The 23,918-nt window shown below is 49.5% G+C and overlaps 9 protein-coding genes across 9 annotated transcripts; 8 read left to right on the forward strand and 1 right to left on the reverse strand.

The window, feature by feature from the left end:
* Window positions 1–35: 35 nt before the first annotated feature.
* N7477_004511 (DEAH-box ATP-dependent RNA helicase PRP43) lies at window positions 36–2,416 on the reverse strand (the record flags this gene model as incomplete). Its single annotated transcript, XM_056966174.1, has 4 exons — window positions 36–158; window positions 212–335; window positions 365–2,077; window positions 2,136–2,416. The coding sequence occupies 4 exons, from the start codon at window positions 2,414–2,416 to the stop codon at window positions 36–38; spliced, it is 2,241 nt and encodes a 746-aa protein (XP_056822955.1).
* A 325-nt stretch (window positions 2,417–2,741) lies between these two features.
* On the forward strand, window positions 2,742–5,486 carry N7477_004512 (protein arginine N-methyltransferase; the record flags this gene model as incomplete). The annotated part of the gene is made up of 4 exons (XM_056966175.1): window positions 2,742–2,858; window positions 2,923–3,547; window positions 3,601–5,126; window positions 5,193–5,486. 4 exons carry the CDS (start codon window positions 2,742–2,744, stop codon window positions 5,484–5,486), a joined length of 2,562 nt encoding a protein of 853 aa, XP_056822956.1.
* A 1,365-nt stretch (window positions 5,487–6,851) lies between these two features.
* On the forward strand, window positions 6,852–7,870 carry N7477_004513 (lipase family protein; the record flags this gene model as incomplete). The annotated part of the gene is made up of 3 exons (XM_056966176.1): window positions 6,852–6,930; window positions 6,980–7,148; window positions 7,198–7,870. The coding sequence occupies 3 exons, from the start codon at window positions 6,852–6,854 to the stop codon at window positions 7,868–7,870; spliced, it is 921 nt and encodes a 306-aa protein (XP_056822957.1).
* Window positions 7,871–9,180: 1,310 nt separating this feature from the next.
* N7477_004514 (carbon-nitrogen hydrolase family protein) lies at window positions 9,181–10,489 on the forward strand (the record flags this gene model as incomplete). The annotated part of the gene is made up of 5 exons (XM_056966177.1): window positions 9,181–9,328; window positions 9,376–9,866; window positions 9,931–10,143; window positions 10,200–10,244; window positions 10,310–10,489. The coding sequence occupies 5 exons, from the start codon at window positions 9,181–9,183 to the stop codon at window positions 10,487–10,489; spliced, it is 1,077 nt and encodes a 358-aa protein (XP_056822958.1).
* Window positions 10,490–11,936: 1,447 nt separating this feature from the next.
* N7477_004515 (TNT domain-containing protein) lies at window positions 11,937–12,605 on the forward strand (the record flags this gene model as incomplete). The annotated part of the gene is made up of 1 exon (XM_056966178.1): window positions 11,937–12,605. One exon carries the CDS (start codon window positions 11,937–11,939, stop codon window positions 12,603–12,605), a length of 669 nt encoding a protein of 222 aa, XP_056822959.1.
* A 1,580-nt stretch (window positions 12,606–14,185) lies between these two features.
* On the forward strand, window positions 14,186–15,318 carry N7477_004516 (glycoside hydrolase family 16 protein; the record flags this gene model as incomplete). The annotated part of the gene is made up of 4 exons (XM_056966179.1): window positions 14,186–14,279; window positions 14,339–14,619; window positions 14,671–15,106; window positions 15,227–15,318. The coding sequence occupies 4 exons, from the start codon at window positions 14,186–14,188 to the stop codon at window positions 15,316–15,318; spliced, it is 903 nt and encodes a 300-aa protein (XP_056822960.1).
* A 2,518-nt stretch (window positions 15,319–17,836) lies between these two features.
* N7477_004517 (uncharacterized protein) lies at window positions 17,837–18,182 on the forward strand (the record flags this gene model as incomplete). The annotated part of the gene is made up of 2 exons (XM_056966180.1): window positions 17,837–17,938; window positions 18,027–18,182. 2 exons carry the CDS (start codon window positions 17,837–17,839, stop codon window positions 18,180–18,182), a joined length of 258 nt encoding a protein of 85 aa, XP_056822961.1.
* A 66-nt stretch (window positions 18,183–18,248) lies between these two features.
* On the forward strand, window positions 18,249–19,480 carry N7477_004518 (uncharacterized protein; the record flags this gene model as incomplete). The annotated part of the gene is made up of 4 exons (XM_056966181.1): window positions 18,249–18,512; window positions 18,578–18,802; window positions 18,856–18,998; window positions 19,051–19,480. 4 exons carry the CDS (start codon window positions 18,249–18,251, stop codon window positions 19,478–19,480), a joined length of 1,062 nt encoding a protein of 353 aa, XP_056822962.1.
* Window positions 19,481–20,181: 701 nt separating this feature from the next.
* Window positions 20,182–22,185, forward strand: N7477_004519 (choline transport protein; the record flags this gene model as incomplete). Its single annotated transcript, XM_056966182.1, has 8 exons — window positions 20,182–20,301; window positions 20,355–20,425; window positions 20,498–20,521; window positions 20,582–20,671; window positions 20,722–20,804; window positions 20,856–21,253; window positions 21,308–21,637; window positions 21,706–22,185. The coding sequence occupies 8 exons, from the start codon at window positions 20,182–20,184 to the stop codon at window positions 22,183–22,185; spliced, it is 1,596 nt and encodes a 531-aa protein (XP_056822963.1).
* Window positions 22,186–23,918: the final 1,733 nt, after the last annotated feature.

A 23,918-nucleotide genomic window follows, 5' to 3' on the forward strand; every position in this document is an offset into this window, starting at 1 on the left:
AGGGAATCTAACGGCGTTGATTTATAAAAGCAAATCTAGCGGCGCTTCTCGGCGCGCATCTTCTCCTTGCGAGCAAGTCGTTCCGACGCGCGCATGAGGGCCGAGCGGATATCTCCCTTTGGGAAGGACTCAATATCGTAGTATGTGGGAGCAATGTCCTGGTTTCAGTTAGCGGGTGCATGATTGAAATAGAAAGATAGAGGAAACATACCAAGAGCCACTCGGGCTTGACTGCTGTCACGGTACGGATATAATTCTTCGTGGTAAGGACGAATTCGTTGTAAAGGACCCATTCCGCGTCGTGAGCCAGCACTGTGGACGGGTGCAGGAGGACACTCTGGTTGTCCTTGATGGTGGTGTAGACGCTCTTGCCTGGGCGTCCTTCTTGGCAACTTGCATGAAGAAGCCGGCGCAGAGAGCGCGACGAATGTTCTCGTAGTACTTCTTGTCGTCGAAGGGAGTGGAGATCATCTCGATTTCCTCGCGCTCCATGATGCGGAGAAGTTGCTTGCGGACGTTGTCGGCTGACTGGAGCGATCGCAGGTTAAGGAAGTGGTCGTGACACCACTGCTTGGGGTTGGCCTGCGCCTCAGGGCTCTTGAAGGCGTGGTAGACGTTCAGCAGGGTCAACTGATCACCGTCCTGGTGAGAGAAAAGGTTCTTCATCTCGTCGGCGCGCTTACGCTGAGAAGCCGGGCGGACAAACAATTGCGGTACGGAAAGCAAGGCTGTGATGGAGAGAATTTCGTTGGAGCAGTAGAATTCCGGCGAGCTGATAAGCATGACAGCGAGAGCTGGGTCGAGAGGGAAGTCAGAAGCTAGGCGGCCGAGCTGAGTTAAATTACCATCGTCGTCTAGACAGGCCAAATAGTTCAGCTCCTCGAGGGCTCGCATGAGAGTCTCTGGCGCAGGAGGATCCATCAGATCAAAGTGGACAAGATCGTCAATGCCCAGCTTCTTCAGCTCTAACACCGTGGATGACAAGTTGGAACGGAGAATCTCAGGGTAGGTTGACTCAATCAACTCCTTCTTGAAAGCGTCCTCAGTGTAAAGACGGAAGCACTTTCCAGGGCGGGTACGACCGGCACGACCAGCTCTCTGTTGCGCAGAGGCCTTGGAGATAGGCGAGACCAAAAGGGACTCGACACGGATGCGCGGGTTGTAGATCTTCTGCTTGGAGAATCCTGGGTCCACGACGTAGACGATACCATCAATGGTCAGGGATGTTTCGGCGATATTGGTGGAGATAATGACCTTGCGTCCAGGTCGACCGCCGGGGCGACGAGGAGGTGGCGCAGGCTCGAAGATGCGCTGTTGCATGTGGGGAGGAAGAGAACCGTACAGCGGGTAAACCTTGAGTGGACCTGCATCGGCCTCTCGTACCATCTCTTCTGCCTCCATATAAATTTTGCGCGAAGCATCTTCAATCTCTTCTTCACCAGTCAAGAACACCAAAATATCTCCTTCATCCTCCGTAGCATGAATCTGTAGGACGGTTCGAATCGCAGCCTCGACATAATCCTGCTCGGGCTCGGGTGTATAGAAAACTTCAACGGGGTGCGTACGACCGGGAACAGCAAGGAGTGGCGCATCCATGAAGTAACGCTGGAACTTTTGGGCATCCAGAGTGGCGGACATGATAATGATCTTCAGGTCTGGGCGACGTACGACAACCTCCTTCAGAAGACCCATCAGAACATCAGTGGCCATAGTTCTCTCGTGCGCCTCGTCAAGAATGATGGTGCTGTAGCGAGTGAGGTTGTGGTCACTCATGGCCTCTCGCAAAAGCATACCATCAGTCATGTACTTCAGGATGGTCTTGGGGCTTGTCATATCCTCGAAACGAATGCTGTAACCAACTTCTTCTCCAAGCTTGACGTCCATTTCCTCTGCGACACGCTGAGCGACGGACATGGCAGCCACACGACGGGGCTGGGTACAAGCGATCATCTTGCGCTGAGTCTGGGGGAGGTCATCGAACAAGACGAATTGGGGAATCTGTGTTGTCTTTCCAGAACCGGTCTCACCAACGAATACCAGAATCTGAGACTGTTGGTAGAGTTGCAGGAACTCATCACTGCGCGAACAACATCGTTAGTCTAAAGCGCGCTAGGAGCTATCTGGTAGAAGCTTACCGCTGCTGATGCACGGGGAGATCGCGTCGACCGTGCAGGATAGAGACATATTTGCTGGAAAAGGGCCGACCGTTGAAGGGGTTGATCTCGCCATCTTCAACCTTCTTGGCCATTGCCGCCGTTGTCTGGTGGCGCTTGAACTTGGCCAGGGACGAGTTGTTCACGTCGCCATTGCTGTTCTCGTACATGTGGGCGAGGTAAGGGTTGTCCTTGGGGTCACCGGCGTCCATCTTTTGGCGCTTAGCTCGCGTACCGTCAGTTGGGTCTCTTCGGTCAGCCATAGTGATGTATGGGAGTTGCAAGTTGCAAAGAGCAAAAACTCGGGCGGCCGATAAAAAAACTCAGATAGGAAAGTCAACCGCCGATCGCCCCTCTGCGTATGAGGGGCTCACCGCCTGGTGTATTCTGCCGCACCCCACAAAGGGATCGAGGGACACGAGTGATTCACGCAGGGGCTGAAACTTTGGGCTTCTCTATTGTCATCCGAGGGTTGCTTTGCAGTATCTGCGCCCTTGCAGTGACCTCCTTCTGTGGTGTGGTTGAAAGACTGTAACCTGTCACTCTCCGGACTTTCCCCCCCCACCATTCCACGAGGCCAGTGTCAATATGGACAGCTACAGTGCTTCTGAAGACCCGGGACCGACCTTCTGCATTGGTCATCATGAGGCCAATCGTTCCGTGACGGTTACTCCTCAGATGATCCGCAGGGTCCATGAAACCAACGTGAGTTTTCGCCTTCGAACTAGCAGTTTACTTCTTCCTTTTCAAGCTAACCAAGAAGGTCTAGTATGATATGTTGACTGTCTCAATCACAACACCGCATTTCCATTCGCGGGTCTTGGGACTGCTCTCTTCGTATCTGTCCAACTTACAGCCGCCCAGTTATGATCCCATTGGAACTATGGGCACGTCGCAAAATACGCGACCTTTGGTAGTGCCGCCGCTCTCAAAGCTAGACTCAACTCTCACCCCAAATGATGCGACCAGCCAGATTGTCGGTGTGGTCAGCAGCTGGATTGATATGTGCTCACCTGACCCCCTGATTGCAGACTTGTCCCGCCAGGTCTTTATGCTGGAGGTGGCCTACGCTGCTTTCTGTGGCATTGGATATCTTCTAGTACCCAGCCCTAAGCTGCATCACGGCGGTATACACTCAGAAGGCGTGGTGTACTATGCGAGAGCCATCCAAGATGCACTGAATCTGGGCCCTTATATCCAATTCCACACTTGGTTGCGCATGGTCGATACTCCCGAGCTCGAGGTTGATAGCATGGGTGATCTGGCTCCATTTGCTCGAGAGGAGTATCTTGTACCAGATGACGGTGTATTGTCGAAAGAAGATTTATTCGGTACTTGGGATGCATGGGATTTGATCCGTAAGACTTGCAAATATCACTCCAGACTGGTCGTTGGTACGTATGGAATATTCTACAATCGATGAAACAGTCGCTAAAGTTGACTACAGCCCTTGCCCTGCCCAAACAGCTCCCGCCTCTGCCTGTGCAGTCCCGCTGGCACTCTGAGCCGGTTCACTTACTTTCGATTGAGGGTACCGCTTTTTTGAAGAACCAGAAAGGGTACCCCGTTCTGTCTAAGGTTCACCAGGCTTTTATCGCAAAGCTAATGCGCCTTCGGACCCCTCCATGGATACTTTTGTGCAATGTTGGTCCAATCCCAGGACTTGGCAATGCGGACGAGGAAAACACTGCCAGCTTAGACTACCCAAGTCTGGGCGCGGGGGCCAAAACACACCACGACCCGACTCCTCATCTTTCCTATATCAGGAATCTCCAGCAGCGCCAACCCGCATGTACTCCCATCGAACGATTTGGAACGGGTTATCAGGACTATTTGCAGGCGCCCTTGCAACCGCTGACCGTCAACCTGGAGAGCATTACATACGAGGTCTTTGAAAAAGATCCAATCAAGTATGAGTGGTATGAGCGTGCGATTGAAAAGGCCCTGAGAGATTGGGCAGAGCAGAAGAAACCTACCTCACACCCGGAGGGCAAGGTGATCCTCGCAGTTGTGGGTGCTGGCCGAGGCCCATTGGTTACTCGAGCGATCAAGGCCAGTATTAAAGCGGGCGTCGAAATAGATCTATGGGCTGTTGAGAAAAATCAAAACGCATTTGTCTTGTTGCAGCGTCACAACGATACCATTTGGGACAACAAGGTCACGCTAGTTCAGTCAGACATGCGCAGTTGGAAAGGCCCCCGCGTGCGCCGACAGGCAACCCAGAGAAGCCAGGAACGCGTCGGCGAGACTCTCGGTATTGAAGACACCTTGATTTACACACCGAAGAAGGGTGAGAATGACCCAGGCCCGGCGTCCGATTTTGTCAACCCCGAAGCCTCTACTTTCACGCACACCTACGTGGACATCATTGTGTCCGAATTGCTTGGCTCTTTTGCCGACAACGAACTCTCCCCAGAGTGCTTGGATGGTGTCAACGATCTTATCAACCCAGTTCATGGTATCTCCATTCCTGCCTCATACACAGCACATTTCACCCCGGTCTCCGCCCCCAAGCTGCACGCCGATGTCATGAACCAGACGGTCTCAAACCCAGCGGCTCCGGAAACACCATATGTCGTCATGCTACACGCGATCGACTTCCTCTCTACCGCCGGCTCTCCCACTCTCGCTGAGGCTGGAAACCAAAACACGGCAAACCGGGCCTCAGGCTCTGCGGCGCCTATTGCCGCCACTGAATTCCCAAGCCCCTTTGTGCAAACTGCATGGTCTTTCTCTCACCCGAACAAGAACATTCCTATCCAGTCCACGTCACAATCCACCATCTCCAATTCGCACAACGTGCGTCAAACTCGCTTATCCTTCCCCGCTCAGAACCGTGGTGTCTGTCACGGATTGGCTGGATACTTTGAGACCGTTCTATATGGAGATATTGAGTTGTCGACCAATCCAGTGACTATGGACGCCAAGAGTGCTAGCATGATCAGCTGGTTCCCTATTTACTTCCCTTTGAAGGTGAGTTCTTCTTGAAGCCGACGACATGGTCACAAGTTCGTTACAAAGACTGACTCTTAATAACAGACACCTCTCAACGTTCCTGACAACGGCGAGATTGTCGTTACCATGTACCGTCAGACTGACGATCGGAAGGTTTGGTACGAGTGGATGGTGGAAGTCTTTGCTCTGGAACGCACTTTCCTTGCACCCAGCCTCACAACCCCGGCTATGAGTGGTGCACGCTCAATCTCACCTAGTATCGCAAGTCTGAAGGGCAAGGATAAGAGCCAACGTGGAGGTCCTCGGCCGGACTACCGTCGCGTGCGGGTGGGCTTGAGTGACATGCATTCGAGTATTAAGGAGGGATGCCTGATGTAGGGGCTTGTTTCAGATCTATGAATTGAATCTCAAAAAATTGGGTTGATGCCCAGGTGATGATCATGATTAAGTGCAATAGTATATGTTGCCTAAGTGTGTGCAAGTTTCACAATATTCATTATTCATCTTCTCACTTTCAAGGACCTCTGGGATGAATGCAACTTGACAAATCTTGAAGATAACACGGGCGGGAAGGTACCGGTAGTCCTCAGTCGTTTCTGATAGAAAACGAGACTGGCCCAATCCAACCAGCTTCTTTAATCGCCATCGAATCCGGTCTCATAATTTAACAAAAGCTAGTCTCTTCGATATCTGCGTCTCAATTTCAAGCCACGCAGATACCCTGGTACATCGATTTGCACGTGGAGGCTCGGTATCCGCGCGAAGAAGCCGAGAATTTGACTTTGACTAAAGCGAGAAACGCACCTTCAAATGGTACTTCGACACCGCATCGTCATCAATCTTGCATTCCGAAAGTGGGTCAATCAAGAAGACTTGGAAGTTACAGCGACCTGATCGGCGGAAAGTGACCGTAGATGCTTCCTCACAGAGACTGTATTCATCTACATCGATTCATGTCACCCAGCCTGCATATCTCAGCGAACCGGTTCGTGGACTCGTGTATTGAGTGGAATGGTTCATGCACGGGGGCGGGTGGCGTTGGAATGCCGCGCTTTGGTTGCACGCGACATCTTCCACTGGTCCCTTGTCACATACAGTACTGTGACTCTCAGTCCACTATGCAGCTGAGTGACGGCCGCGGGGTGTCCAATTCACCCGCATGATCAGTGTTTGATCGGCAGTGTCTTAACATCCTCCGCCGGTCGAATCCCCCGAAACAGTCAGATGCTCGTGGAGCCCCATCGTCATCCACCGGTTCGCCAATGCCAAGCCAAGCCATTGGGCCCCAATGGGTCAAAAATTGGGAGACTTGGTGGGAACTGCACATGGGATTTGTAAAGCCGTGTAGATACCGAGGGTCTTGTCCCTGGATTACGGGGGTTGGATCAAGCTGGTGCCATCAGATCTATGCTATGGCTCTTCGGCATTACCGAAGCCGGTGCAGAGATATTGGAGATTCGGCAAAGCGGGATTTGGATCCGATCTGCATGGATCTGTCACCAAACAGAAGGGTTACCGATGCGCCGAGGTACTCCCCTCAATGAGTTACTCGGCTTGTCGATCATCTCAGCATCGATCGAAATCACACCTGAATGTGGTGATCCACGGCTTGATGAGTATTCAGTTTCGGTAGGTCATATGCAGGAGCCTCAGAATTTCTTTTCCGCGTAGGTCAATAAGACATAAAGAGCTCCCTAGGCCTCAAGTTAGAACCTGTGTATCAAGTCTTCATATACAGCCACAATGCGCTTCTCCATCTTGGCTACCTTGTTTGCGGCCATTGTGCCGGGTCTTGCACTCCCAAGCCCGCTGAAGGCTAGAGGTAGGATCTTTTCTCAAATCATGTCATCTATTTGCTGATTCTCTTCTAGATGTCCCATCCGATGAATTATCTCAATTCAAGTTATGGGTTCAGTATGCTGCTGCCTCTTACTGTGAAGCCAATTATGCTGGTCAGGTTGGTGCCAAATTGGGCTGCTGGGCCGGTAACTGCCCCCAGGTTGAGGCAGCTGACACCAAAATTGTCTATGATTTCTCCAGGTAGGCTATCTAACCCACCGAGGAACAAGAAGGGCTCTAACACGTACAGTACCACTGCTACCGATACTGCGGGCTATATTGCGGTAGACAACACCAACAAGGCCGTGATTCTAGCTTTCCGCGGCTCTTACTCAGTCCGTAATTGGATCGCTGACGTCGAGTTTCCCTACACCGATCCCGGTCTCTGCGACGGCTGCGAAGCTGAATTCGGCTTCTGGAGCTCTTGGGCCGTAGTCCGCGACGACATCATGAAGAGTCTCAACGAAGTCATATCCGCGAACTCAGACTACAAGCTTATTGTTGTGGGCCACAGTCTTGGCGCTGGCGTTGCGACTCTCGCTGCCGCCGATATCCGGGGCCGTGGTCACCCTTCGGCAAAGCTATACGCCTATGCCTCGCCTCGTGTGGCTAATCCGGCACTGGCCAAGTTCATCACTGACCAGAATAACAACTACCGATTCACCCACACCAATGACCCTGTCCCTAAGCTGCCTCTTATTGCTATGGGTTACGTACACGTCAGCCAGGAGTACTATATTACGTCTGGTAACAACGTTACTGTTACCACTGGCGATATTCAGGTTCTCGACGGTGAGATTAACTTGCAAGGTAACACGCAGACAGGTATCCCGACCATTGAAGCCTTTTCCGCTCACCACTGGTACTTTGAGCGTGCTGATGGATGCATTGGACTTGGGATTCCCTGGAAGAGATCCCACTAGAGATCCTTGAGCGCTTTAGAGAGAGTATGAAACTTTATATATGAGTTCAAATAGTTATAGAGATGCAAAAAATAGTGTAAAAAACAAGGAATTGCTTTTAACCCATCTATCTGTGCATATTCGTATTTGTATGATCGCATGATACATATTCGCTAATGTCAATAGGGAAGAATAACCGGACACTAGAAGAAATAGTTAGTACTCGTACAGGCCATACTGGTTCGGTATACACAGCGTTGGTTAAATCGCGGGTCATGAATTTCTCTCGGCTTTCGTGCTTGTCAAAAGACATAAGGCGTGACTGAATGAACAGCAACTCAAGATAGTTTTTCCCAGTCCACTCTGGCCCACCTCGGGATGTTGGCAAAAAAAAGCCAACTCCATTCTCGAGGAAGATGAATACTGATTTCGGTCATATTATCTCGATTGAGTCATTGCAAGTTGAGACTAAAGCAAACAATTTCCGAGGTGGACCCCAGGCAGTGCTCGGCCATCACCAACAAATTTTTGTTGCTCCCCGGGGAGCCAAACTTCCCAGACATGGAAAGAAATGCCCTCAAAAGTGCGCAAATCTCCATTCATCGTCAATGCGATTGTTGCCAATCATTTATTCCAGGACAAGTGGGCGGGCTTTGCCCGGGGTTTGGCTTATCACCCACGGATATCCGAAATGGTCCAGGGCACCAACGCTCTCTGATTTCAGAGAAAACAAAGGTCCCACAGTGGCATGATGTGAAAGTAGAGAGGTCCCGAACAGAGATCCTTCAGGGCTGCTATGTGGTGTCCTACTACCATCTACAGACCCCGGTGCGAGTCGGGATCTGGGCAACCGCCTGAGACCATTTCATATGGGTCACAGCGACCAGAAGTTAGATCAATGCAGATATTGCCGTGTTTCCAATGGAATGACTCCTCCTAATCTGTTGAAGGGCTCGGGATATGAGAAGCTCCCGATGCATAACCCGGCAGCGGGATGTTCATCGCAAGTGACATCGAGTGAACTGCCCATGGCGTGATATACAGCAAATGCCGAAGATAAGGTGAAACATCTCTTCTCATCCGTCATCTTGATTCGATCAACGACCGGGGTCTTCATCAATGTGGACTGATCAACCTGAGAAGCATTCACCGATCCGAACACCCGATCTGGGCGTGACGAATGCTCTGTGTTCGGACGGATGATGCTCCGGTCATATACTCAGGGCGAACGCTATAAAAGGGACCTTGGTATCTATTCGAGGAGGTCATTAACACAACAATCATTCTTTACATTGCATCCATTCACCCGAACATAAGACCCAACCTTCAAAATGGCACCCGTTCTGAAAAAGTACAAGGCCGCAGCTGTTAACGCTGAACCAGGCTGGTTTGATCTGGAGGAGTCAACGCGACGGACCATCCATTGGATTGACGAAGCTGGCAAGGCTGGATGCAAGTTTATTGCTTTCCCGGAACTGTGTAAGTCTGTCGATTTCATATTGTGCCTTCTAGCTAATGCCTTTTAGGGATCCCCGGCTATCCTTACTGGGCTTGGAAGACGAACTACCAGGAAAGCCTGCCGCTTCTGAAGAAATATCGCGAGAACAGTCTCCCCTCAGACTCTGATGAGATGCGCCGTATTCGCGAAGCTGCTCGTGCGAACAAAATCTTCGTATCTCTCGGATACTCCGAGGTGGACTTGGCCAGTCTCTATACCACTCAGGTCATGATCAACCCCGCTGGAGAGATCATCAATCACCGCCGCAAGATTCGCGCCACCCACGTCGAGCGTCTTGTCTTCGGGGATGGCACCGGTGACACCACTGAGTCAGTCATGGACACCGAAATCGGTCGCATCGGCCACTTGAACTGCTGGGAGAACATGAACCCGTTCCTCAAAGCATACGCTGCCTCTCTGGGTGAGCAGGTCCACGTTGCTGCCTGGCCTTTGTACCCTGGAAAGGAAACACTGAAGTACCCCGATCCTTACACTAACATCGCAGAGGCGAACGCGGACGTAAGTCTCCAATCGTCTCATTTATGGTGCCATCTTTGGCCTGATGACTGACAAGACGGCTCAGCTTGTTACCCCTGCCTATGCCATCGAGACAGGATCTTTTACTCTTGCTCCCTGGCAGACCATCACGACCGAGGGCATTAAGCTGAACACCCCACCGGGAAAGGAATTGGAGGACCCGAACATCTACAATGGTAACGGCCGCATCTTTGGACCGGATGGCCAGAATCTTGTTCCTCACCCCGCCAAGGACTTCCAGGGTCTGCTCTTTGTCGACGTAAGTTGTCCAAAGTTGAAACAAATCCGAGTTTCACATTGACGAATTATTCGCAGATTGATCTTGATGAGATTCACCTGACCAAATCTCTGGCGGACTTTGTAAGCCTTTTTTCTGATGCCTGGGATTTCTCATTAGCCGCTTGTACTGATTTTTTTCAAAACAGGGTGGCCACTACATGCGCCCCGACCTCATCCGTCTTCTTGTCGACACCAATCGTAAGGACCTGGTTGTTCGAGAGGACCGAGTTAATGGAGGTGTCGTTTACACTCGAACGGCTGATCGCGTTGGCCTTTCCACCCCACTGGAGCCTGCTACTGCTGAGTTCAATGATAAATTGAACTGAAAATGAACATCGGGTAGGGAAATTCATAGTGTCTGCGATAACTGGACAGCAACCGGTCACCCGTTTGGTATTGTCTGTCCTTGGAGCCCCGAAAGTCCGATTTTGTGTTTAGATCTATCTATAACAGCAGTCAGCTGCTTTTAACAAGAGCCTTGCGACTGTAGCTTACCAGTCAACTCCTCTCATGTTTGTGTTTTGTATTAGTTCGCATAAATTTACGATTTTCACTAGCTCTTCCTAGACTGCGTCTGTAAACGTAGCTCTAGATTATAGAGCTCCTCGCTTGATAGTTAAACCTCAGATGTTTAGTTCGCTTGTTCTCATCGCGTGGTCTTATCTTGTACAAGGATATATTTGAATATGATCACAATGGGCGCATTGCATCATGTCAGTACAGCCAACGACCGTTGAACAAGAGATATACGACGCATCATAGCAGGGCAAAGCCAATTCACTGGGACATATTTGTCTACAACTTGAAGGTAAGAAGTGGACTTTTGACTTTGAGCGGAAAAGGTCATTTGGCACAATCACTGGCTGCAAAGAAAAGAAGGTCAGGCCCATCTGGGGTACATATCTGACCTTCATTCTCGCCGTTCGATACTCGTATACTTGATTAGCTCTGTTCAAAGCTCTCGGCGTATCATTTATCAGACGTGTATAAAGATGGACATGCGGCATGTTTGCTGGTCAGTGCGTTCGAAAATTGACTGGCGACATTAAATGTGTTTCCCCAGCAAGCAAGGGTGGAAGGATAGTTTACTTAGCAAACCTGATTGGAGAACATAAGCGGCTCACATTTTCGACCTTGCTTTGGCATAGATAGCATGATCCCATTGGGCGGGCATTTTGAAAAATGCTGGAGGCATATTTGCTCCGCGTTAATTACCGCCAATAATTCAGGAATGAAACCACGCGTGAAAACGTTTCAAATGCAGAAGTAGCATGAGATGAATTACGGCCTGCTTCAAAGAATGATGGCCTCTCTCCAAATATCAATGTTGTGATTTGTGTTGGATTTCGATTTCTGTCACTGTCAATTCCTTGGTGTGGCTGGATTGCATTGAACATGCCTACAAACATTGCGATGTCACAATCCCAAGCCATAGTCTTTGTAAATTTCAGAAAAGGCTCGGAGAAATATTGCAAGGGATACATTCTGTGCAAACCATAGGAAATGGTATAACTCCGCAGTATAAATAATGCCAAGGTTGCCAGCAGAAAGCTTTCTCAATATACTAAGTATCCGCCAAATCTGCGAAGGCTTTGTCAGTCTCATTAGAAAGGTCCCGAGGCTCATCTCTTCACGAAGATGTTCTATAAACAAGCTCTTCGCTCTGCGCTGCTACTCAGTGCAACCTTGACCACTGCTCAAGCATGGCAGAAAGGCGGCGTTGATGTTGAGGTAAGTATTTCGCAGCTTCACAAACCCTAACTAATTGCAAGAATGAAACTAATCGGTTCTCTTATTTACCTTCAGGAACCTCCCTACCCGGCACGGTGTTTCCCAGACCCCTGCCTCAACATCACCTTCACCAACGCTTCATATGTCTGTGGCGACTCACGCCTTGGTCCGGTCGAACTCCCCAAGGACTTCCCGCTCTCTACAGAGACGGCTACCTATGCCCGATTCGGTAATCTGTGTCCGTATGAATTCCTTGAAAAGTGGACATATCACAGCGGTCCCTTCGAAGGCAAATACCATTATCCTGATTCCAACGGATCCGTCATCGACAGCGAGGGGAACCCAATTGTGGGTGACTACGTCCTCCCCGTCGGACGTAAGGTTGATCGCTTCGGATCCGAAGGTGGCAACTTCCTCGGTCCGTTGGGTGCGCCTTACATCGAGCGGGCTTTGCCCCCCTCGAGTCTGGACACATACGACAAGAGTTTCCCTTACGAATACTATGTTTATGAGGTGATCAAGGAATTTACGGTCTATCTGTCGCCTATCACACCGTGGTTTGAACAGCCTGGAATGGGAACCCAATTCTATACTGCGGACAACATTTCAGTGCTTCTGGAGAACCAGAATCTCCGACGTCTGGATAGATCGGAGTATGATCAAAGGGCAGACTTTGCAGACAACTACACTCCCGGGCCAGATAATAGCTAAAGTAAGTGTGGTGTTGTCTCATTGATGGGTATTTCAGGTGGAGGTTTTTCGAGTTTCGCTGCTAGCTGAGCTAGAAGTAATAATCTGTACTGGATTTTGAAAGGGGAGGAATAAGGCAGCAGAGTAATATGATATAGTATTGAAGTGACCCAAAGGCGGACCCATGTCCGTCCATTGTAGCTTGCATCAAGAAGCCCAAAAGTTAGATGAAATACCTCAGATATAATGCAAGGCCCATGCAAACTGGTCGTGGTGGCACCAGTCAGGGTCGTATTGGCGCAGAAGTGGAAGGGACAGGGGACATGACAAGACGGACTTCGACGCAGGAAGAAAAATCAGGTGTCTTGTTGCTTCACCAATTGGAGTTTGCTAACTAGGAGCAAAAAAAAGGAAATGGGTTAAATTTTTCAGAAACTTTGAATTAGCTTGCATGGAATGGTGCTAATGGCCAGAGAATGCACATGTGAACAAGTCTGGTGGAATGTATTCGAATCACAGCATAAGACACAGTCATTTGGGAACACCGAAAGTTTTGTCTTGAAACGAGAAACTGAAAACAAATTCTCTGATTGCTCTAGTGCATTTCGTCGCATTACCGCGATGGTGCCTCTTGCATTGTTGATCAGACCAATTTCACAACACGCAAGAGGGACCGTTGAATGATACAGCAAGCGACGAAGGTATCCTTCCCCACAGTCATCGTCCTGTGGTTATACAATGCAGGAATCCACGTTATACGTGGCTTGGAGGCCACTAGGACATGCCCGAGCGGCTTAGGACTTACGTCGGACCTACATACGGCACCGAGTGACGCCTCCTTCCTGAGGTTAGGGCTGCTAGCTTCCCAAAAAGGCGTACTCTCACTGTGCCTAGTAAGACAGAGAGTAGGCTATGATCCTCTTCTCGCGATCTCCTTGGCTACAAGAATTGATTCGTCTTCCCTGAGTGCGTTCGTCAGGGCGTCGTGGCAAGTGGGTCCCCCAGTGAACACTGTATCCGTTAGCGCCGAATCATCACGTCCATTGATTTCAATTGTGTTCACTGAGTCATTATCTCAAAGACGTAGATCTTCATCAATCTATTACTATTGTTTTACTATGCACCAACTCCCATTCTGGTGCTTAGGGCTGGAAAGTACATTGGGGAAAAAGATTTAGCCCAATTGCGTGGCTCACGGCTCGATCCGTCGTAGTTGAGAACCACGTAAGACGCTGCCGTCATCGACCAACCCAAGCTTTCTCGGTGGAACCGCCATCTATCGTTTAGAAATACATTGACCATCGGTCTGTTTCTCTCCTGGCTCATATCCACTCTGATGTCGATGCAGCCCAATGACGGGACCTTCTGGAGCAAGGCACCTGATTTATCGCCGCTGGGTGGAGATTGTTTTCAAGATCGGAACGCACTGGTCAATTCGGCTTGTCCTAGCTGACTTGATCAATTAAAAATAGATGGAGTTGTCACTAAATGGCTTGTTTCCTCGTTTCCTATACTATCGAAGCCCGTCCCTCTGTCGGGATCTGCTATTTTATTCCATTCTTCCCTCATTAGTTGTCGGATTCCACTCGTTCACGTTCGAAATGGTTGCCTCGTACATGAAGTGGGCTGCCATGCTGCTGGCAACTGCCCAGCTTGGTGCTGCTCAGACCTATACTGACTGCGACCCGCTCAACAGTAAGCACAATCCTTAAATCCGGTCTTCAGCCAGAATTCTCACAGACTACCTATCTAAGAGACATGCCCTGCTGACGCCGGTCTGGCAAAGTGGTCGTACAACGTCGACTTCACCAGTGGTTCATCTGCCTTTGACAAGTGGACCACAACCGCCGGAACCGTCAACAGCACTGACCTTGGCGCTCTATTCCAAATTGCCGCGGAGGGAGATGCTCCCACCATCGAGAGTGATTTCTACATCTTCTTCGGCCATGTTGACGTGAAGCTCCGTGCTGCCAACGGCACTGGTATCGTTTCCACCTGGATGATGGAGTCTGATGATCTTGATGAGATCGACTGGGTAAGACGAGCAAGTTATTTCAACAGATGCAAATTTCTCACCATGCTACAGGAGCAAATTAGCACCTACACTGGTGAGATCCAGACTGACTACTTTGGCAAAGACAACACCACCGACTGGGACCGTGCCACCACCGTAAACGTCACCGACCCCGAGACGACCTTCCACACTTACTCCATAGACTGGACTGAGGAACGCATCAACTGGCTCCTTGACGGTACCATCGTGCGCACCCTCAACTACGCCGATGCTCTGAACGGCAAGAACTACCCCCAGACTCCCATGCGCATTCGCATCGGCATCTGGGCCGGTGGCGACCCCGACAACAGTGAGGGTACTATCGAGTGGGCTGGTGGCGAGACAGACTACGATGACGGTCCCTTCAACATGTACGTTGAGTCCGTCAAGGTCATCAACTACAACCCTGCCAAGTACTACAAGTACACCGACAAGACCGGCGACTACACCAGCATCAAGGCCTACAACGGTACCAGCTCCAACTCCACCTCTGCCAAGTCATCCACCTCTTCCTCCAGCTCGTCCTCCTCTAGTAGCTCTTCCAGCTCTTCCGGCACAGCCTCTTCTGCTGCGTCTGCTTCCGCTTCAGCTTACGCCTACTCTGGTGCCTCGGTCTCTATGGTCTCGTCTATGTTCACGGCTTCCATCGTCGCTATTATTGCTGGTGTCTTCCAGCTGTGATGGGTCCTTTATCCACCAACCACAGATCTTGTATAGTCTCGGGGTGATTTTCATGTGTAGATGTACCAACCATATTACGTTCCTTTCGCATCGGCGTTGTTCAATTTGAATGCACATAATATAGAACTGTCAAGGAATGTCATACTACTGACTTGGCCGTTCAAAACCTGATAGCCATATGACTGTATGAATATGAGAAAAGGCATCGTCCCTGTCCACAAACTGGCAAACACCTACTCACACACAAGTTCGTGCACGATTCAGATTATTATGTTCAAATAATGAGTGTTGTGATTGCAGTCTAGCGAGCCTTCAGGTCAATCTTAATCCCAAGGAAAGTCGCTGGCGACCTTGGGCGACGAGTCGCTCAGTGGCCCAAATTGGCAAAGTGCAAGATCGAGCGCATACCAAAACCTGAGGGGATTTTCGGAAACCACCATACTCGACAATTTTTGTGAGGTAGTGCACCGGAGGTGGGGGTCATAAAAATAGATTTAGCTTCCGGAATGAAGCTCTCCCCTTTCAGAGAACGTCGATAGGAGCCTTTGCCTAGTACATGAATCTGGCATCTGAGCTGTGTACCGCAGACAAGATGAGCGCAGACTATGGATTCAGCGCTGGGAAGACAGACCACCATGGTGAAACGGAGAAAAGACGTTAATATAAGCAAAGCCGGAAAGGGTGTCCCTGAGATAGATGAGGGCAAATCTCGCGACTGAGGATTGCAAGGAACCGGTTGCGAAGGCTGGACTCGAGATGGCTGCCTTCAATGCTGCTGAACTGTTTGCAACTGGAATGTCTACAAGAAGACGAACCTGGCACAGAACTTCAACTATTGGAGTAGATATTGTGAACTATACTGATCGTGAAAATTAGCTACCGCGAGACTGAGAACTCTGTGGAAAGTGCTCGGTCTTGTCGGCGATCTGTACGGAATCATTATTAGTGAGGAGTCCTTGCTTGAAGTTCCAGTCCAAGGACTCTCTTACTCGCATCATCTAGGCTTTTTTTTTTTTTGATAAGCTACCTCCTCGGCTGTCGTGAGCAAAAACATCCGAGCAGTTCCATTTTAAAAGCTTCTGGCACTACGCTTTGTTCTGGGCTTCGTAAAAGTGTCTGTTTTCCGCGGGTTGATTGAAGCATATCAAGGAAAATCGTCAAGAAACATGTACCCTCATTTCTGAAACTGGTGCACTTCCCTACATTCATCCTGGTACACAGAGAGCATTTTCAGCTCGAGTTTCAATCCTATATGTCGCTACTCAGATATCAAAAGCTTGTAGTGGCTTTTCTTGGCACTGCCATCATGTCCAGCATGGATGGAAAAGGGGGCCCTCAAGGTGGAGATGGTCATGTACGCAACGTCGAGTCATGAAAGCTTTCTGTTGAAATTGAATCTATTTACACAAGTTTAATTACAATGCCCAAACCCGGGTCCTCGGTACTGGCAATCAAATGTTGCTACTTTTGGTTTCTACGGAATTTTATTCAAGTGGCGACGGTGTTGCAATTTCCATTGTGATGTAGATACGGAAGTTGGAGCATGCTACGACGGCAAATATTGGCACCGGGCAGGATACTTCTTATGAAGGCTCAGAACGCTTCCATGTGACTATGGATTGGAATTGTCATCCGACCCGTCGGTACGTGATTTGAAAGAGCCAATACTGAAGGAGCGGCTGGGGAACTTTCAGACCATTTTTTTTCCTAAAAGGAAGCTCTATATTCATGTATCCATAAAGTCTATAGACGCGAGATCTGTTTCAGTTTCGGCCCCCTCCAAGGATACATGATTCGTCAACGGAAAACGGTAACGAGACCCTGGATCCATTCAAATCTGCGCTAGCCCGATCCTCCAGGTCCCCGCAGCGAAAAGGTAATATGCAGATCTGCATTCGGGCCCCAAAGAAGCAACTCAACGCCCGGGCGCAAAAGCACTTGAGTACATCGATGTACCAGTCAGTTGAATTTTGGAACCTATCAACCATAAGATCGTCCTTTCAAGCCGCCCAAATGAAGGACTAGTTGCGAATCCCTTGGAGTCGAGAGAATTGGGCAGCCCAGAATTATGATCAGATCGATTGAGGGCCAAACATGGCGTGCTCCTGTAAAACACGTAACATCAAACCGCGCTAGTGGGAACTTGTCCACCTTTGGGTGTAACCTTGCGCAATTTGTTTCTGGTCATTGTCTGATTCGTCTAGGAATAAATTCTATTTCATCCAAGGCACCGCGGGCTAGTAGTCTAGATGAGGATAGTAATTGTTGTTGCCCGAGATTTGGAATTAGAAATATTCGGGCTATTGGAGGAATAGTAAATCATGCCGCGGTCGAATTCAAGGCGTACCTGGCCGAAGAAACATCAGAATACCCATGTTGACGTGGCTTAACATCAAGTTTGTCGAACATTATCTCTTCGTGTTTTTTAAATCTATTTGGTTCTGAAATGTTGTCAAATTGTGCTTCTGTTCCAGCCAAGGGCATTCAATTGCCAAGAATGTTAATTGTCGCTTAAAATATGAAAGACTTTCTTGGCGCCTTAGAAAAAATTTCGCAGCTGACTCGTTCCTGGAAGGATGAACAGGGATCACCCGGCCCGGTCAACGCCGACCGCGAAACCGTGAGTTATGATAGGAATCGGTTTCGGCCCCTCTTAGCTTTTCGTCCACTAATGGTGGAGTTATATTCTTGACCCACGTTTGATTCAGATCACCGAGATTGGCGAATCATTGGATGAGCCTGGATCAAGATGCGGCCGAATCACTGTGGAGTCGATCAACAATGGTGGTATTGAGTGGACCTGGTCAGGTCACGGTCTTGTGAAGGTACTGTTGTCTGGAGCCACTGTGGGAGCCTTTGCATGAGGCTTGTCGGGTTCTAGATTGTTTCTAGCAACTTTGGCTTCCTGTGATTCTATCAAAGCGCGCACAATGAAGCCGGAATTGAAGGCTACATGGACCCCTGCCATCAATGTGTTGACCTTTTTTATGCTGGTCACCAGCATATTGAGTGTCTTCACGCGGCTGGGCACCAAATATTTCATGGTGAGAAAATGGGGTCTTGATGACTTTATGAGTATCGGTGCAATGTTCGCCTGTGTCGGACAGTCCATTGCTGTGTCGATGGCGACAAAGTCCGGTCTCGGACAGCATCTGCTTTCTTTGTCGGATGGGCAGCGAGTGAGTATGATGAAAGTAAGTGCTCCTCCCAGACCTCCAACAGGGAATGTCTCCACGTTGCTAACTATATGGCTTCATAGGCCCAATACGCCGCAAATATTCTGTTCATCGCCAGCATGGCCTGCTCCAAACTTGCCCTCATAATGTTCATTCGCAGCTTGACACCCGCCACGTTAGACCGACGCTTCGCACTCGGATTGGGAGTCTTCGTTTTACTATGGACGATGGCGGGGGCCTTCACCGCAGCATTCCAGTGCTCGTTACCGGACACTTGGGATTATCTGCATGGGAAATGCTTTCACTTGGTGTGTCGCTGTTGCTTCGATACCGTATTTGCATCATGACTCATAGATACTAGGTCGCTTGGTGGAACTACCTCGGGATTACCAACATCCTGTCAGAGGTTGGCATAGTCGCACAGGCATTGTTGGTCATTCTGCGGATCCAAGCGGACTTCCACAAGAAAGCTGTCCTGGCCTGTGTGTTTCTTCTGCGAGTCATGTAAGCTTTTGTCTGTTCTATCGCAAGTGAGATCCTGCTAACTTGAAGGCAGCGTCGTGGTCGCGATCATATGTCAATTGGCCTATGCTCACGAGAATGAACACACGATTGATCCGTCATGGGATACATGGACCGTCGCCATCTCGACCCAGATGGCTCAGAGCTTGAGCATTGTCACTGCTTGTTCGCCCCAGTTCAAACCTTTCCTCGATAGCCTCCGATCGTCTGGGATGAGTCTTGGAGACTCGAGCTATGAGAGCAAGCAGCGAACGTACGGTGCGACCTCGTACTACAAATTATCTCGCGCTGGACGTGCCGGAGACACGCGAAGCGACACCCACGAATTGGTTTCAATCCATGGGGACGGCGTTAACCATACCACTGTCACTTCAATGGTAGACTGCGACTCGGAGAGCCAATCGAGTCAGGCGCAGATTATTCGTGAGGTTCGGACATGGACAGTCACAGCGCAACGAGAGTAGATATGGCTTTGTTCGATATTAAAACGGGACTTTCCAATTTAGGGTATGGTTGGAACAGAACGATGTAGCCCAGCGAAACTATTAATGGAATGAATAATATAAAGTGACTTGCGAAGCCATGATAGCTCCTGGAACTCGAACCTCAAAAACACCGTAAAATCAAATTCATGATACCGCCTTGGCGTTAGAAATCGGAAACGTAATGTACAAGGCTACAAGGAATAACGTGGAGCTATGTAACATCACAGGGATATCGAAGTCTAGTGCCGGGGACAAGTGGGCCCCTAACCAAAACTAGCGAGGTAAACGGGCTTCGCTGCTCAGTGTGTTCTAGATCGTCAAGAAATGTAAAGAGGGCCAATAACCGGGCGTACTCGACCATTGGCGCGTTGTGAGAACACCGGGATTCCGAGCCACCGACATTGCAAAACCAAGAAGCTAGTCGAATCCACCGTATTCCTTGCATGGTCCGTTAACGAAAATGCCGCGGCAAAAAGAGAATTTCCCCTTGGGATACATTTACCTAAGTGGATAGACGAGACTAAGCGCTCCAGGTCATGTCTTGTAACATTACTCTAGTACGGACTTTGCATTAGTCTCTGCGACAACCTGGGAATCTTCTTTTCTTTTCAACCACTACTTCTTTTGTTTGGGCGTGTGAGCAGGAGGGACTTTTGTCTTTTGCTCATCAGTTGCCCACCATGCTTTCTCATCAAGTGAAGCAAACAAGCACGGCCGGCATGCGGGAGATCGCCAGTCCGACGAAGGAAGAGCTCGACGATGCGAATTTGGCGCGCATGGGAAAGCGCCCGGTGTTGAAGGTGTAGATCTTCACACTCCAACACGATTGAGGTCAACTGCTGACTATAGCCAGCGAAACTTCGGATTGATGTCCATGCTTGGCTTCAGTTGTACCATTCTTATCACGTGGGAAGGAATTGTCGTGTGAGTTTGGACTCATCACAATGGAATTGCTTTTTTGCGGCTTGCATTCGCTGACTCGAGCTGCTTGAATAGGCTGTTCTTGCAGGCTTATCAAAAGTAAGCTTTCACTAGACCTTATCCGCAGTTCCTCGAGATGTGCTGACCAGAGTTGTGCAGTGGTGGTCCCGCCGGTGCTGTGTATGGGTATCTTTTCGTCTGGGCCGGAGTCGCATGCACCTTCGTAGTGCTTTCAGAATTGGCATCAATGTATGGGCTCAGCGCATGACGCTTTGTGATTCTCACTAAAATGGGTTCAGGGCACCGACCTCGGGCGGACAGTATCACTGGTGCTCGATGCTTGCACCACGCTCCGCGATGAAGCTACTGAGTTACATTACAGGTGCGCTGTCATTTGAAAATGCTGTGTACTTTCGTACTGACATCAATTCAGGCTGGCTCACGGTAATCGGATGGCAAGCCACATACGCCACATCATGCTATCTATGCGGAACCCTCATCCAGGGTCTCATCGTCTTAACCAATAGCTCTTACCAACCCAAGAACTGGCACGGTACTCTGATTTTCTGGGCCGTGGCAGTTTTCTCTGTATCAATTAATTCCATCGGAGGAACACTGCTACCTCGGTTCGAAGGCTTCATTCTCATCCTTCACATTCTCGGATTTTTCGCCATCCTTATCCCACTCACTTATATGGGTGATCATGGAACTGCAAAGGAGGTGTTTACCGAGTTCCTGAACCTAGGCGAATTCCCTTCTCAGGGTCTCTCGTTCTTCGTTGGGATGGTCGGGTGTATCTTTGCATTTGCCGGTGGTGATGCGGCGGTTCACGTAAGAGTGCACATCTCCAAGTAAGTATGGCAACGCACTGACCAAACTGAACAGATGTCCGAAGAGATCGTAAATGCCTCGACAGCAGTGCCAACTTCAATCATGCTCTCTGTACTAATCAACGGCTCCTTGGGCTTCGGAATGCTACTCGCCATGCTATTCTGCTTGGGTGATATCGATAAGGCCCTGGCCTCAACCACGGGCTATCCATTCATGGACATTTTTCTACAAGCTACAGACTCCGTGGCCGGAACTGCTGTAATGGCTTCGATCATTACCACCATGGGTATCACTACCTCGGTCGGCATGCTAGCTTCTACTTCTCGACAATTTTGGTCATTTGCACGAGACCGTGGGATTCCAGGCTGGCGTCTTTGGAGCCAGGTATGTATCATCATGTCTATCATTTTTTGTAGTCGCCGTAACATGCTCACCTAATTGCTTTTTTTTAGGTTCACGGCACTACTGCGGTTCCCATCTACTCCGTGCTATTGACAACCTGTGTTGTTTGTCTACTAGCACTTATTAACGTTGGATCCTCTGTTGCTTTCAACGACCTGGTTGCGATGTCTATCTCCGGCTTATACCTGTCGTATATGGTTGTGGCTGGTCTGCTACTCTACCGCCGCTGCACGGGCGGCATCAGTAACGCCCGCAACAGCGATCACGGACTCGTCAATGTTCCGGGATCCGTGTGCGCCTGGGGTCCGTTCCACCTTCCAGGCATCGCAGGTATTGCTGTCAATACTTTCGCGTTGATTTATATGACCATTGCCGTGTTTTTCAGTTTCTGGCCTCCGTCATGGGCTGTCACCGTGCAGTCTATGAATTTCAGTGTGGTTGGTACTTTTGGAGTGATCATTCTCAGTCTGGTTTATTATGCTGTGCGAGCTCGGCATGTCTATGATGGCCCGGTCGTGGAGATTGATTGAGTAGGTTTGTTAAGAGTTGATTGGGGCGAGACGAGATAGAAAGCCCAAGAGTGACGTTATCTGAGCTCAAAATTCCAGTATAATTGTAATCGATCCTTGAATATGAGGAAAAAAGTCGTCTTCCTGTGTGTTTGCTCATTATTCATCCTTGTTAGCAACATAAGACGAGATTGTTTTGCGCACAGTCGAAGCACGGTGGTGACGTTCTTGTCGTTCAATGTCCAATAATCAGGTAAAGGGTCAACGGGACCGTAAAAATAAATAAAAAAAATTCTTTCGGGAGAACAACCTAGACTCTACACTTTTGAAACAGGGAGTTACCGGTCAGATTTCCACTGGAATCGGTTAACGGGCGAACCCTGTGGGACTCGTAGCGGCCGATTTGCACCACCCAAGCGTTGCATACTTCGCCAATGTTAAGTTTCATAATATTTCACTGGCCACAGTAGTAAGCCATACATAAATACGGACCGAATCAATTATTGGGGCGACATCCGGAGCTACAAGCATGAAATGGTATAGTCCAATTTGAAGCCCGGCGGCAGAGCATGATATACCTGAAAGTGCTTGAATCAGAATTCCACATTGACTAGTCTGAATAATGTTGGCACGCGGAGAGGTTCTTACTTGTCGTAGGGACGAGTGATACCCGTAGCTTCTAGATGATCAAAAAACATGCCAGATGGAGGGTATGACGCGACGCGATTTCAGCAACTCTGGTTCTTAACAAGTAGAATGCACACTTTGAAATCATGATGCGCTGAAATAAAGAGATGCTAGTAATATTCCAAGTCAGACGCTCTGATCATTGAGGCTGGGGTGGGGCCGTGAAGGACAGTCTATTTGCAGCAACAATTGTCGACATGGAGTCTGGCGCAGAATTCCATGAAGAGTAGACTTTTTAATCTTGGAAAGATAACGGGTTGACCAAGGGCAGATTTGTATCAAGACTGGCCCCGGAAAAAGAGTTCATCTCAGTCTGAGGTTGACGCGGAGCCAGGAAGGCTCCAGGCCGAAGAACACTTCCAAGATACTGATCGAGAGCTATGTCTGAACCTACTCCTACCTCAATCTGCAAGAGAGGTGTTTGGCCCATGTTCAGTGGATAGTTGTATCCTGAGTTGCGCATCACAACATTCTGTCCGTGATGCTGGCAACTATAGCAAGGAGAAAGGGCGTAAGTCATAAATTGTGCAGGAATAGATGGCGTTACCATGTCGACCGACGGTGGAGGAGAGAGGTATTCGGATAAAATTGGAGAACTGGAGTTTTGTTGTTCCTGCTGCGCGAGCGTGACAAGAGACGAAGCAGGGTCGGTTGTTTTCATTGAAGGAGGTCGTTTCGACGGGTAGTCAGGGTCACTACTCGTATATTTAGCTCCGTATTCGGGTTTTATAGTCTGAATGAATGCTCACTGTCGGGCCATGTGCTGAGATAAGTAATCGGAACGGTGGAATGCTTTGTTACAGCCTTCATGTGAGCACGCATGAGGTTTCTTAGACCTGTGGCTCAACTCGTGCCTTCTTCGGTGCTCAGCTCTCGTAAAGACTTTCCCGCAACCAGAGAATTCGCATGCGTGTACACGTTTTCCCTTCTTAGCCTTGCTCACGCGGTGTTCTTTCTGGGAAGGAGCCGGGGACGGAGGAAGAGACCCATGGCTGGGGCTGGTGGACTTCCCGCACAGGTGTGTCGGGGTAGGCGATGATATTGAATGGGCGTACTGTGGCTCGGTG

Source organism: Penicillium maclennaniae (assembly GCF_028827695.1).
Source record: "Penicillium maclennaniae strain IBT 15551 chromosome Unknown utg000004l:1.0-3007600.0:1.0-3009580.0, whole genome shotgun sequence".
NCBI lineage: Eukaryota > Fungi > Ascomycota > Eurotiomycetes > Eurotiales > Aspergillaceae > Penicillium > Penicillium maclennaniae.